The sequence below is a fragment of the Clinocottus analis genome, unplaced genomic scaffold (genome assembly GCF_023055335.1).
Source record: "Clinocottus analis isolate CAN_PGR_092001 unplaced genomic scaffold, fCliAna1.0.p SCAF_16, whole genome shotgun sequence".
NCBI lineage: Eukaryota > Metazoa > Chordata > Actinopteri > Perciformes > Cottidae > Clinocottus > Clinocottus analis.
In genome coordinates, this window is record NW_027175887.1 from 15,502,169 (window position 1) to 15,514,950 (window position 12,782).

Sequence of the window (12,782 nt, forward strand, 5' to 3'; positions counted from 1 at the left end):
CTTCTCTCGTCCATACAGTAATTACAACGAGCTAACATGAGCCGTTGGTTAGCTTAACTTGGACAGCGGCGGAGTACATTAGCTTAGCTCTGTGCAAAGGTAACTTCCTGGAGACTACCGTATACAGACACGAGAGTGGCTCTTTATAAATATAAATAACAAGGGATTTAAAGATAATCTAGTTAATTTACAGGATAAAAGCCTCTCAAAACCAAAGCGTACTTACAGTACAATCCTGGATCCAACCCCCCTAAAGTCTCTATTATCCCGCTGTAGCCGGCCCAGGGTGTGACACACGTACGTGCCGCTGTTGACTGTGTTGTTCACAGTTTAGATGAATGAGCCCATTAGAAACCACGGTGGGGGTTATCTGTCAGCATCACCGTCCCTCCCCCCCCCCACCTCTCTGCGTGCTCAGACGCTGTCTGCCGCCACTATCATCAGACACCGCCGCTATCGTCCTGCGTGTGCGTGCGTGGGACTGAATTATGCATGGTAGTGACAGCCGGGGGGAGGCGCCGCGCCGCCAACAGGGCTGTGTGCGGCGCCTCGGCCGCGGTGCCGGTTTGCCTCTCGCCTCGTAAACAAAACGTGTGAAAGCGTAGCAGTTAATTTAAAGAGCAAATTACCTGTGATGGCTGTAGTTACACGTCGCCGCGGCTCGTTTAGTTTAAGTTGGCTGTCGCGCAGCTCAAATGACTTGATCAATTGATTGGCATTAAATTAGCGGCACTCGTTTAACTCTTTGATAAAGCGGTAACTTGATTAATTGATTAATTAAACAACGCTCAGAGGCTAAAGGGCATGCTCGTGGTTGTGTGAGGCTCGAGATACATTTTATTGTCTTATTGTCATTTATTTAATGGGTGTTTGTGTAGTTCTGCTGAGCACAGAGGTGGCCGGCTGTGCAGCTGCCGTACGTCTCACATTAATGAAAGCTCCATGCTCGAGGAGCAACTCCTTGGAAACCGTTGTGCTCATGGTGCAAAGAGGAGGAGGAGAAGGAGAGCAGGCACAGCTACTGTACTGTGGCTAAGGATGTCTCTGCCTCTGCCATCCCAACAACCAGCAGACGGCATTCTGGGAGCTCATTACAGAAGCCTCTGAGCTGGAGGAGACGCTGAGGCGGCGGCGGTGAGGGATCTGGAGCCAGTTCAGTGAGCTTCAGCCCTCCAGCTGCACTAACAGTCTCTCACCGAGAGGACGCCCGGGCGCCGGCCAGCGGGAGGAACCGACAGTGACGGCGCGGGGATTCGCCTCAGCTTTCTCCTCCCGTCCCACGAGCATTCATTTAAAGTTGGGCGCAGCACAGGGACATGAGTTGGAGAGTCGGGGGCGCCGGCGTGCGGGGAGAGTGTGTGTGTGCAAACACGAGATAACTTACGCTGAGCTGGAGCGCAAATTTTTTCCCTGGCTTGATTTTCGCTCCTTAACCACCATAGGTGATCCATAAACGGCTGATGCCCCGGAGTGCCGTGCCATTTGAGAACAATTATATTGTGCTTTTTTTTCCTCCGCTGCAGCATTCAACTGATGCCTGATACTGTGACGCCGCTAATTCTTAGTGAATGGTTGGTGGCTAATTCATCGTCAAGGCCTCGTTAATCTTGTTATGTGGTTGATTGTGTGGCGTCTCTTTGTGTGCTCGCTGTCTCTTTTTTTAAATTCTTGTTGGTCCGACTCCATCGGCCCCGTCCAATCCAATTCTCCCCGCCTTGATTTCACTTCTCAGTCAATGATCGTGTCTCCCTCCGTGTGTCTGTCTTCTTCTTCTTCTCCCGCAGAGCCGCAGTCCACGGCACTCCCAGTCCACCCAGTCCGGGCTCGCCGACCAGGCCGCCAAGCTCTCCTTCGCCTCCGCCGAATCCCTGGAGACCATGTCGGAAGCCGACGTCCCCATCGGGTTCAACCGCATGAACCGATTCCGCCAGAGCCTGCCGCTCTCCCGCTCCGCCAGCCAGAATAAGCTACGATCTCCAGGTTAAGATCTGAAGCGCTGCTGGCCGTCTCAACACGCCGGTCGGACCCGAGGCCGTCGAGTGTTTGCACAGAAAGAGACAAAGTGTTATACTTTCCTCAGATTCCTCAGTTTAGACACAATTAGCTTGAAAGTGTTCATTATATTTCCATTGGCATTCATAACGCACACTATTTTGCGTAGTTATTTATAAGTACAGATTCAGCTACAGGTTCACTACAAAAGGGCCTTTGGAGTAAAGAGCGAATTAGTGAGATCTCCACATCGATGAGTGTTTTGTCAGTGAGATTTTGAAAGAAAGCATCAGTAAAACTAAAGAGGCCGTCACTGAGGAAGGTCACTTTTTTGAATGAGGTGACAGAAGTAGCTCTCTCCTCTCCATGTCTCTTTACTAACCACTTTGTTTTCTTCTCTCCTCAACTCGTCTGCAATATCTCACTTCCTCTGCTTGTAACTTTTTAATCACTGGTCTTTCTTTGCTTTGTTTGTTCTTTTTGTTTGTCCCTCGGGTGTATGAAGATGAATATTCAGGTTAGTCAGGTGTCAGACTCATTTTTTTACCTTTTTAAAATCAAGGGTTGCAGCAAACTGACAAGTGGGCTATTCTGGGGGTAATTTGATATCCATTGTTTTAATATCGATAGGAAGTAAAAGTAGTAATAATAAAAGAAATACTTTTACTATAAACATGCACCGTAGTTTTGCATTCTCACACAGATAGCACAGTCTTTTTCTCACAGTCTTGTCAACATTTTTTACCATAATCGGCACCACTATATCGCTAAAAAATGGCGCAAATATTATAAATAAATGCTGCAAAGATTTGACAGAACTGCTTTGCTCTGTATTTTCTTTTCCATCCACCGAACCCGTCCCCGTCTGACTGCCCCGTCTCGCCGCTCCTCCTCCAGGCGTGCTGTTCCTGCAGTACGGAGACGAGACGCGCCGGGTCCACATCACCCACGAGCTGAGCAGCCTGGACACGCTGCACGCGCTCATCGTGCACATGTTCCCCCAGAAGTTGACCGCGGGCATGCTGAAGTCGCCCAACACGGCCATCTTGATCAAGGACGAGGCGCGCAACGTCTTCTACGAGCTGGAGGACGTCCGGGACATCCAGGACCGCAGCATCATCAAGATTTTCCGCAAAGAGCCCATCTACGCTTCCTACCCTGCTGCCGCGCACCTGGCCAACGGAGACCTGAGGGTGAGGAGGATGGGGCGCAGGAGGGAGGAGGCGGAGGGGGGAGGTGAAGAGGGCAAACGGGGTTATTTCAGAGAGAGAAAGCTGTCTGATCTCCTGCTAGTCTGATGTTTGACAAACGAGCTGCCAGCGAGCTGCGCTATAACGTTCTGCCTCGACGTGAAGAGCGGAGGCGTGCTTCTCCGGCGAGGTAATGGCGTGCTTAATATTTCAATGGTAACTTTGACAGGCTGTTGTGTGGATGTGGGGTTGGTAATTTAACAGGTATTCCTCCTGGAAAATGTACTTCTTATCTTCAAGTAGGCCATCTGTTGCCGTGCAGAGACCGGGGAACAATGTTCCTCTGTGAAATGAGCATATTTTAACATCCGAAGCTATTTCTGCTTCACTGAAGATCAAGGAAGCCTGAGGGAGAGCTTTTTTTTTTTCTAATTATTTCATACAAAACCGTACTTACCATCTGCATTATATTCACACAATGCTAGAGAACACGACCGCGATTAACCGTGCAAACAGGCAGCGTAAAACGCTGTGTACCTTGTGTGTGCATGTGCTGCGCTGTACGTTTTGTGTCTTCGTGCACTCTGACAGTGTGTGTCTGTGGACACGAGAACCAGAAGAAAAAAGAGGTAGAGCGACAGCTGGCCAGCACCATCTTACACAATCTACATTTTAATACATCCACAGAGTTTAAAACCAAGAAATCCTAAAGGCATGGATTAAAGCAGCACATTTTAATCTGCCAAAACCGAGAAGCCTCAAAGTTTCTTATCATCTTCGGCAGTGAGTGTGAGATGTCCATCTCTTCTTTATGAGTGATGGAGATTGAACGCATGCTGCATCTTTAAACAGCAGCTTGCCGTTCAGTTGCTCCTGTGCAGCAACTTTCACCTTGTCCATAAACTTTGGGCAGACCACCTCCATATGGTTTTGTAAATATATTATATTTCTAAACATTTGTATCCGGGCATTTTTCTGTGTATTACATTGTGCCGCATGCGAGGCAGCTAGAAACAGGGATGAGTTGAAGAAAATAAGTGCTTATGTGACAGAGTATTTGGCTTTTTAAAGCTGAAGAAATGAGAAAAGAAATCAGCAGGGTGGAAAGCATCAGCACTTACGATGAAAGGCAGGTTGAGGAAAGTATTAGCGACGGCCACAAATATACGGTATTCACTTGTTCAGTGTGGATAATAATAATAATTCAAACTCATATAGCGCTCAAAAGACAAACTCAAAGACGCTTCACACTGGAGACAGAGACAAACAAAACATGGAAAGCAAACAAACATTCATGATAACAAAAAGAAAACTGGAGAAGCTGTGTCAATAGCTTTGTTTCTGTTAAACTCTGTAAATAGAATAAAAACATATGTTTTGATTTTGAGGTTGGACTCAATACCCGCTTGTAGTAATGTGACAATAAGCCAATAAAACAAACTAGACCGACGGAAGATAAAGGAATTATTCCATTTCACCAAAATCTGGGTGAAAAAGAATTTGGGCAAAAAGCATTTATTTCGGGAACAACCTCCTCGCTCTTCCTCACTTCGTTAACTATTTCACCTGAAGAGAGAACTCCGTCTATGAACAGCGGGAGCTCGGGGAAGCGTTGGCAGGTCTCCACCTCGGCAACCTCATTTAAAGTGAAAATCAATTGTCATTTTTTGAACATCACCCCTAAACCGTGAAGCCGAATGAATTGATGAATGAGCTTTCTCTAGGAGCGCGTGTGACCTACTGAAAACATTTCATGCCGTTGCAGTTCTCTTTCATCCTGTCACCGACGTGATAACAAAACAACAAATCCTTTTTTGGAGATTAAATTCTGCAGCTGCATTTATAATTGCTCCCCGCTCTGTTGGTTTCAGAGGGACATGGTGTACTCCTCCCGCGACTCCTCCCCGACCCGCCGCATCAACACGCTCCCCTCCTCCACGGCCGCGGCGTCCTCCGGCTCTCCGTCGCGCTCGCGCCTCTCCTACAGCGGCGGCCGCCCTCCGTCCTTCACGGGCTCCCACTCGCAGCACGAGCAGCCGCGGCACCCGCACCACCCGTCGGCCGGCGGCCACGGCGCCAACGCCGGCCTCTCCCCCTCGCCCAGCGCCATCCTGGAGCGTCGCGACGTCAAGCCCGACGAGGAGGTCTCCGCCAAGAACATGGCGCTGATGAAGAGCGAGGGACTGTACGCGGACCCCTACAGCCTGATGCACGAGGGCCGCCTCAGCATCGCCTCCACCCAGTCGCTCGCCGCCATCGGAGACCCCTTCAGCTTCCCCGTGACCAGCGGCCTGTACCGCCGGGGCTCCGTGCGCTCGCTCAGCACCTACTCGGCCGCCGCCCTCCAAGGGGACCTGGAGGACTCCCTCTACAAGCCCGGGGGTTCGCTCTACTCCGACACGTACTCCTCGGCCACGCTCGGGATGGGTTTCCGCATGCCGCCCTCGTCCCCGCAGAAAATCCCCGACATGCAGATGAGGGACAGGGACTCGTACTCCAGCTCGCCCAGCAGAGCCTCGCCCGTCCGGCAGTCGTTCCGCAAGGACTCGGCCTCCTCCTCCGTGTTCGTGGACAGCCCCAAGTCGAGGCCAAGCTCCGGCTCCGAGCCCCTGTGCCTGACGGCCGGGCCCGGGGAGGGCGGCAGGGCCACGCCGGGTTTCGGCTCCTCCATGTCCGGACAGGACCCGGACATCAGCAGGTCAGTGCCGGTCTGTGTGGGCAATTTCATCAAGGTGTGTTGTTCTGCTTAAAGACGGTCCTGAATCATTATTGTATTCATCTTATTAGCTATCTGCTTAATGCATGAAATGTTCCGTTATTTGTATTTTCTCTGTTTTGCACTCAACCAGTTGTATTGATGTTTAACTCTTAGACTTTGTAACTTACTTAGCAAGTTAAAAGGTACGTTTAAAGCTGTATTGCTCACTCTGCACAGGTATACATTGTCAGTGTTCGGTGATCGATCTGTGACGATTGCATTTGCAGGGATCATCGTCTGGAGCGCATGGAGGCGATGGAGAAGCAGATAGCCAGCCTCACTGGCCTGGTCCAGAGCGTGCTGACGAGAGCGCCAGACAGCGACAGCACGTAAGACCCTCCATTATCCCCCCAAATTAACCCTCCAAAACTCCACAGATACAGCTTCAGGTCAGACACAACATGCAGCGTTATCGACTGGAGCGGCAGCAGGCTATTATCAGAGCCATTGCTTTGTGTGAGTGCGCAGTGCTAAACATTAGCTTCAGGGCCCCGTGCTATTGATTCACGCCTTGCTACATAGAGATGTGTGACATCGCTTTCCAGTAGATTTTTGAGTTTACACACCTGGAACAGTGTCGTCGTGTCGCTTTCGGCCTCACGAACACAACAAGAAGATCACCTTGTTAGCGTCCGGTAGTCGTGCTGTTAGCGTTAGCACTGTAATTGCCTTGCCCTGTGGCCGTTGATCCTCAGATGCGGCCTGCTGCGTCTCTGCATGATGGCGGGCTGCCCACCGGACCAAGGGACGGAGTTCTCACGGCCATTACCTTTCTCTTCCAGCGAGAAGACCGAAACCAACAGTGACGGCTCCGCCACGGGAAGTGAGTACAGCGACCGTTTTCTTTGCCTTCCGGGTCGTCTTGTTGCTGATCTGTGCAGACGTTATTGTGATTTCTTTTTTTTTCATCTGGAAAAACAATGCGCCGCAAATTTTAAAAGGGAGGATAGCTGGATGCTGCTGTCTTCATCACCTTCTTCAGTTCAGAAGTGTGGATGTGGTTATTTTTGAAGGACGTCGTTTGGTTCATTTGGTTTCAAACCAGGAGAAAACTATTCTGCATAGTTGCCTTTTAGTTTGGAAACAGACCAAGACCCGCCTCGTTTACGGCACCGGAGTTTGATTGACAGCTTTCACACCTGCTAAGATGAACCGAACTGAACATGGAAACACACCAGTTTGTTTTAACGGACTCAAACTGGTTAGGTTTCCACCTCATACATCACTCTCTTCTCTTTCACTTCATTCAAATGACTCATTCACCATTTAAATAAATCTAATTGTTAAAGTTAGAGGCCATCGAGACTTTAAAGGAACAGTCCATTGCGTTAAAAAGACACGTATTACTATATTAGTACTTAGTAGTTGATGAATTTGTCCATTATGGGAACGTTTTAAGCTCACAAAGTGAAAACAAACATACACCATAAACTTCTTGGCGAGGTAATAAGACAGACAGCTTTGTATTTGTGTGATGGATGCGTAGACATTGAATTTAATATTTATTTATCAAACTATCAGACTTTAATTTAAAAAATACATCTATTTTTCTGCATACAATTTAGTAAAATACTGATATTAACTGTCTTCCAACAGGTGTAGCCCGTACATAGCATTTCTGAAACAAATACAATTCCTCTCCCTTCACCGTTTCTGTCCCATGTCCTTCATCTTGTCGCAGTTTTTGGCCCAAACAAAGCGTTTTTTTCCCGCTGCAGCCAGACCTTCACGGGGCGAGAGCAAGGACGCGGTAGTCTTTGAAGCGCTCGCACAAATTGACACGGCGCTAAAAACACTTAGCCGTCGCTGGAGTCATTTTCTCTGCTGCAGTCGATATATAAAAAAAATTCTCCACAGGAATCATCATTCTGTAAATATGAACTCTTTAAGACTTCCTTTGACTCTCTATCACCCTCTCATTAATTTCTCGGTAACCGGCTCTTTCTATATATTCCAGCTGGACGGCTGAAGCAGAAAGGTATATTGCCATCTCCTCCTCTATACCGCCCTTTTTTTTAATTTCTCCTCTCAGACATCTCTCGTGGCTCTCTCTGCTCGCTGTATGGGTGTGTGGTGGTGGTGTTGCTGCTTAGCTGGCGGCGTCTATCCTCACGTTTTCCTCCTGGCTGGTTTCCCGGAGAGCGAACCCCAACCCCTCCCTCCTGTCTCCGTCTCTACTTTTTGAACTTCTGCTTGGCTTCTTTCCTTTCAAAAAGTTGTCACAGACTTGGCTCTCCTTTGTAAATGTGTATGAGAGTGTGTGTGTGTGCGCTCAGGAGGTGTGTGTGAGAATAACTGAGGAGTCAATGGCCGTACTCGCATAGCCCTGCCTGGAGATAAGAGCATGGTTATCCCCCTGTGTGTCACTACTGAGCAGACTAATTGCACTTCTATATGGGTTACTAATAGCATGAGCTCTCATGTCTCCCAGTGGGCTATTAGGGTGAATATGGTGCTTTTTTAGCATTCACACACTGTATTTGTTCCAGTGTGTGTGTGTGTGTGTGCTCTGTGTGTGTCGCGCGACGTGACTCAAAGCCTCACAGGAGCGCACAAGCCCAGCAGACTAATCATATTTGTCCCCCCCTCCCTCCCCGACGACCTCCCGCTGACGCTCCGTGTTTCCTCCGCTCTGTGATTGGCAGCTCACACGCCGTCGGCACCTCTGGCGCTGATGCCGCCGCCGCCGTCCAACACGACGCTGGTGAACAGCGCCGGGCGCCTGAAGATGCAGCTCCACCTGCACGGCCTGCAGCAGAACGCCACCGACCTGCGCAAGCAGCTCGGCCAGCTGCGCAAAATACAGGTACGACGTTTAACCTCCGAGAAGGTAAAGAGACGGTTCTCCCAGGTAACAATACATGGCGTTTACTCAGGGTTCTTTACGGGAACCTGAAGAAGTCATGGCATTTTAAAATGGTTGTTTCCAGGTCTGGAAAAGTCCTTGGGGAAAAAAAATAATCCCAAAAGTGTAGTAAAAGTCGTGTAAATGTCTTATATTCATGTGTTCATGACGATCATTCACGCTGAGTTTGAAATAATGAATCTGCGTTTAAAAGAAAGGCTCAAAATATAAGCAGGCATACATACAGGCATCTATATAAATGTTTATTCTATATAAATGTTCATTCTATTGTCTCTCGTTCATTTGTGTCATTTAAGGTTTACTTTATGCGTTGAATCCTCATTGTTAGTTTAAATACCACATTTTATCACTTTTTACTGTTTACACACAGATTTCACTACATGTTTGGTCATGGAAATTTGATTTAAAGTCATGGAAAAGTCATGAATCTACGCATACATATAGTTTGTTTTATCTCAAGTATTTCTTTGATATTCTAGTTCATGTTTTGTCTCATTTTCCTTGTTTGTTCCTCTTTAAATATAGTTTTTATTATGATACGTCTTCATTAAATTCAGGTCCCTCATACCTCACTTTAGTAAGACCACATTTGCCCCAAAGTTTTAAAAAACAGAATTTTTAAAGTTTCTAAAATGCATTCGTCCATCTAACATTCATGCAGTTGAATGTACACTATTAGGTATTTCAACACACACATGCTCTGCATGCAGCATCGCTGGCTTTGATGTTTATTTGATCTTCTCTTCTCAATACTACACACCTACAGTAAATAACACCTGCAGGTTCACGTAGTCGTGCTGCCTGACACATTGAGGTCAACGCACCTTTTTTTGGATTTATAATAAAATCGAACGAGCGGAATATAAAAAAGCTCGAGTTAACGGCAATGTGGCGACGCAGGTCCTCCTTTTTCATGCGATCTGCCGCCGATGCCGTGGTTGCAGCGGGAGGAGAGAGAGTTAAATGCTTTCAGCGGCGGAGGAGACGAGTGACAGGTGATGGGCACGCGGTGCGCTTATGTGTTTCCCCGACAGCAGTCACACGAGCCTCTAGAAACGGCCCGACCAGAGGACAGCTTGCTGTGTACCTGTACGTGCACCCGAGCGTGACCTGTGCACCTGTGCACCAATACCGTGGGCGCCCGTGGCATCGGCCAGCAGCTTAAATTTTACATGCTGCTCATGAATTATTCAGAGACAGTGTGCGGGAGAGACGGGGCAACTGGGAGAGAGGGAGCACACGATTAAAATAAAAATACAAAAAATCAATGAAATATATTTTCTGTATATATATATATTTTTATATTTTGTCACACTCCCTGTGCTGGACTTGATGCATTAGTGTCGGTAGGCTATATATTGAGGGAATGCACAAAGTTTTTTTAATGTTAGCGATAGCGGTGCGGTTGCACTTCCTGGAACATAAGGCCAATCAATTATTCATTTTTCTTGCTTACCAGGTGTTTTTCATCGCAGGGAGTTGTATTACACGCACTAGTCCTGTAGAATATTCCATTTATAACACGGGAGAGGGAGCCGAGTACACGCTCGGTGCTTCTGTCCACGAACAGCCTTTTGTTTTTCCTCGGGGCGTCTTTCTGTGTGGGGAGAAACATTATATGGACGGGCTGACACACACACACACACACACACACACACACACACACACACGCAGAGGGAACTACTTGCTAGCTCTTAAGGCTAAAAGACGCAATCTGATGCCAGGGTTGCCGGATGATACATAGCAGTCAGAGCAAAAATGTTTCTCTCGTGGCAGAGAAGGTCGCAGATTAAAACAAGAGGCCACGGCCTTCCCTCCTTCACGGTTTCTGTAAATCACTGATTTGAAAAGCTTTGGGGGCGACTGCGAGTCTCCTCTTTTTCTGTCCTGTTGCTGCGATGAAAACAGTTTTTAATCAAATAATCTCACAAGGTTAACATGGATGATGTTGATAAAAGTCATTTCAAAAGTAGTTTGCAGAGTGAACGCCAAGGCCTGCTGAAGAAACATTAACATCTTAATATTGTGTTTGAATGCATGCGTGTGTGTGTTGTTTGTGTGTGCGTGTGCGTGCTGTTTGTGTGTGTGTGCAGATGGAGAACCAGGATTCGGTGCGAACTCTGCTGAAGCGGACAGAAGCGGAGCTGAATGTGCGCGTGGCCGACGCCCTGAGGAAGCAGGAGGATCCTCTGCAGAGACAGCGCCTCCTGGTGGAGGAGGAGAGACTCAAGTACCTCAACGAGGAGGAGCTCATCATCCAGCAGCTCCAGTCAGTGACGGGACGATAATGTCTTTATATTAATAATTTAGCCGTCAAGAGGAACATTGACGGGTCGAATTGAATATAAAATATATACGTAAATTGACCGCTATCTCGTTTGAGATGAGTCTCATCACGTATTTCATAATTGCTTCAAAACGTGACAAAGTTCACGTCTGTTTCGTAATTACATGACTCGCAGGCTGACGGCGTGATACGATGAAATCGTAACTGTAATTAAGCCCGGCACGGAGCAAGATGCTTATTAAGATCCGAGGTGTGAGACGGTCCAGAAACTAATTGAAGTGACTGCAAAAACTGGAGTCGAGAGCTACCTTGAGATTTAATAATCAGATAACTTTGCTTCTGTCTCACGTGTGGAAACGTTCCGCTGGTAATAAGTCCCGCGTCTCACTTCCTGGATCCTCTCTCTCTGAGCGACGGTTTGATTGCCGTCTAATTGGTTGAACTGTTAAGATGATCTCCCGCTCATCAATGTTGGTTACTCAGCCTGGCTAATAGACGATTTATCTTCGGTTAATTATACGTGGAGCTCTCTCGTTTCATTACGTAATCTTAAGGCAGAGCCGACCAGACAAAACGCTCGATATCGGAGCTGAACAAACTCACATTTCGACAGATTCTCTCTGTTTTTAAAAACTTCAGAGAGCACCCTGTCCACACTCCTCCAGTTCAGCTGTCCAGAGCTGTAGCTCTTCCTGCTGCCAGCTGATGGAGAGACAGTTTATTGGCTCGAGGCTCTTTTTTTTATTTTTTATTTTTTTACTGAAACTCAAACTGAATCTCAGTCAACTCTTTTAAGTGTAGCGGAGGAAACCCCCCGATGTTCAGCCCTTCTGTCTGTTCCATCTCAGCGACCTGGAGAAGTCGGTGGAGGAGATCCAGAAGGAGTCGTCTGTCAACCACAAGCTGGTGACGGTGCAGGAGCTGGAGGAGAAGGCCACTCTTCTGAGGAAGCTGGGAGAAACGCTCACGGAGCTGAAGAGTGAGTCACGCCGGCGCATTTCACATTCTGTGCACAAAAACAGAAAACTCTTTTTTTACTCAGGCAGACAGTTTATAAAGCACTAATTACTCACCAGGGTGCTGATTATCTTTTTGTCACCCACAGCCAGCATGTCAGGCGTTTAGTCTCAGATGAATCATTGTCTTAATGAACCCGTTGACCATTTACACTAGTTAAAAAATGTTTCATTTGATTAACACGAAAGGCTTTTTGACGCGTTGAATCGATTCGTTTTGGGTCGGTTTTCTCGCGTCTCACCGCTCTTCTTTTTCTTTCTCCTGCAGATCAGTTCCCGGGCCTGCAGAGTAAGATGCGGGTGGTGCTCAGGGTGGAGGTGGAGGCCGTCAAGTTCCTGAAAGAAGAGCCGCACAGGCTCGACGCCCTTTTGAAACGCTGCAAGACCGTAACAGACACCCTCGCCACCATGCGCAAGTATGCACCCGCTCAGCACCTGCACGCTTCACGTGCTGAAAGGACGTCACGTCCTTAAAAACTTTTCCATCTTCAAGTCAATGCGAGGACAGGTTTTTTAAAGTAATCCCATAAACACTGACGCGAGTGCTCGTAGTGAAATATGTCCGACATTAGCCGACACGAAAAAACGCACCCATTTGTAATCAGCTCGATGAAGGCTTGCCCATTTGTACGTCTGCCAAACAGATTACGCTCTCACTCGTCTTTGTTTGCGA

General features: G+C 47.8%; 1 protein-coding gene across 12 annotated transcripts in view; it reads left to right on the forward strand.

Annotated features, from left to right (window-relative positions):
* The window catches only part of srcin1a (SRC kinase signaling inhibitor 1a), a 95,549-nt gene that overhangs the window by 64,370 nt on the left and 18,397 nt on the right, over positions 1 to 12,782 (forward strand). For 9 of the 12 annotated variants that reach the window (XR_011077579.1, XM_068578283.1, XM_068578286.1 and 6 more), the window contains 10 exons: positions 1,785 to 1,980; positions 2,890 to 3,185; positions 5,054 to 5,880; positions 6,168 to 6,269; positions 6,636 to 6,763; positions 7,898 to 7,918; positions 8,586 to 8,746; positions 10,900 to 11,075; positions 11,942 to 12,072; positions 12,378 to 12,525. Coding sequence is in view for 11 of the 12 variants with exons in the window: in XM_068578283.1 (XP_068434384.1) it covers positions 1,785 to 1,980; positions 2,890 to 3,185; positions 5,054 to 5,880; positions 6,168 to 6,269; positions 6,636 to 6,763; positions 7,898 to 7,918; positions 8,586 to 8,746; positions 10,900 to 11,075; positions 11,942 to 12,072; positions 12,378 to 12,525 (2,186 nt within the window). In the remaining variant the exon portion in view is untranslated. The remainder of the gene's footprint in view (positions 1 to 1,784; positions 1,981 to 2,889; positions 3,186 to 5,053; positions 5,881 to 6,167; positions 6,270 to 6,635; positions 6,764 to 7,897; positions 7,919 to 8,585; positions 8,747 to 10,899; positions 11,076 to 11,941; positions 12,073 to 12,377; positions 12,526 to 12,782) is intronic. The other 3 variants (XM_068578287.1, XM_068578281.1, XM_068578288.1) reach the window with 3 other exon arrangements.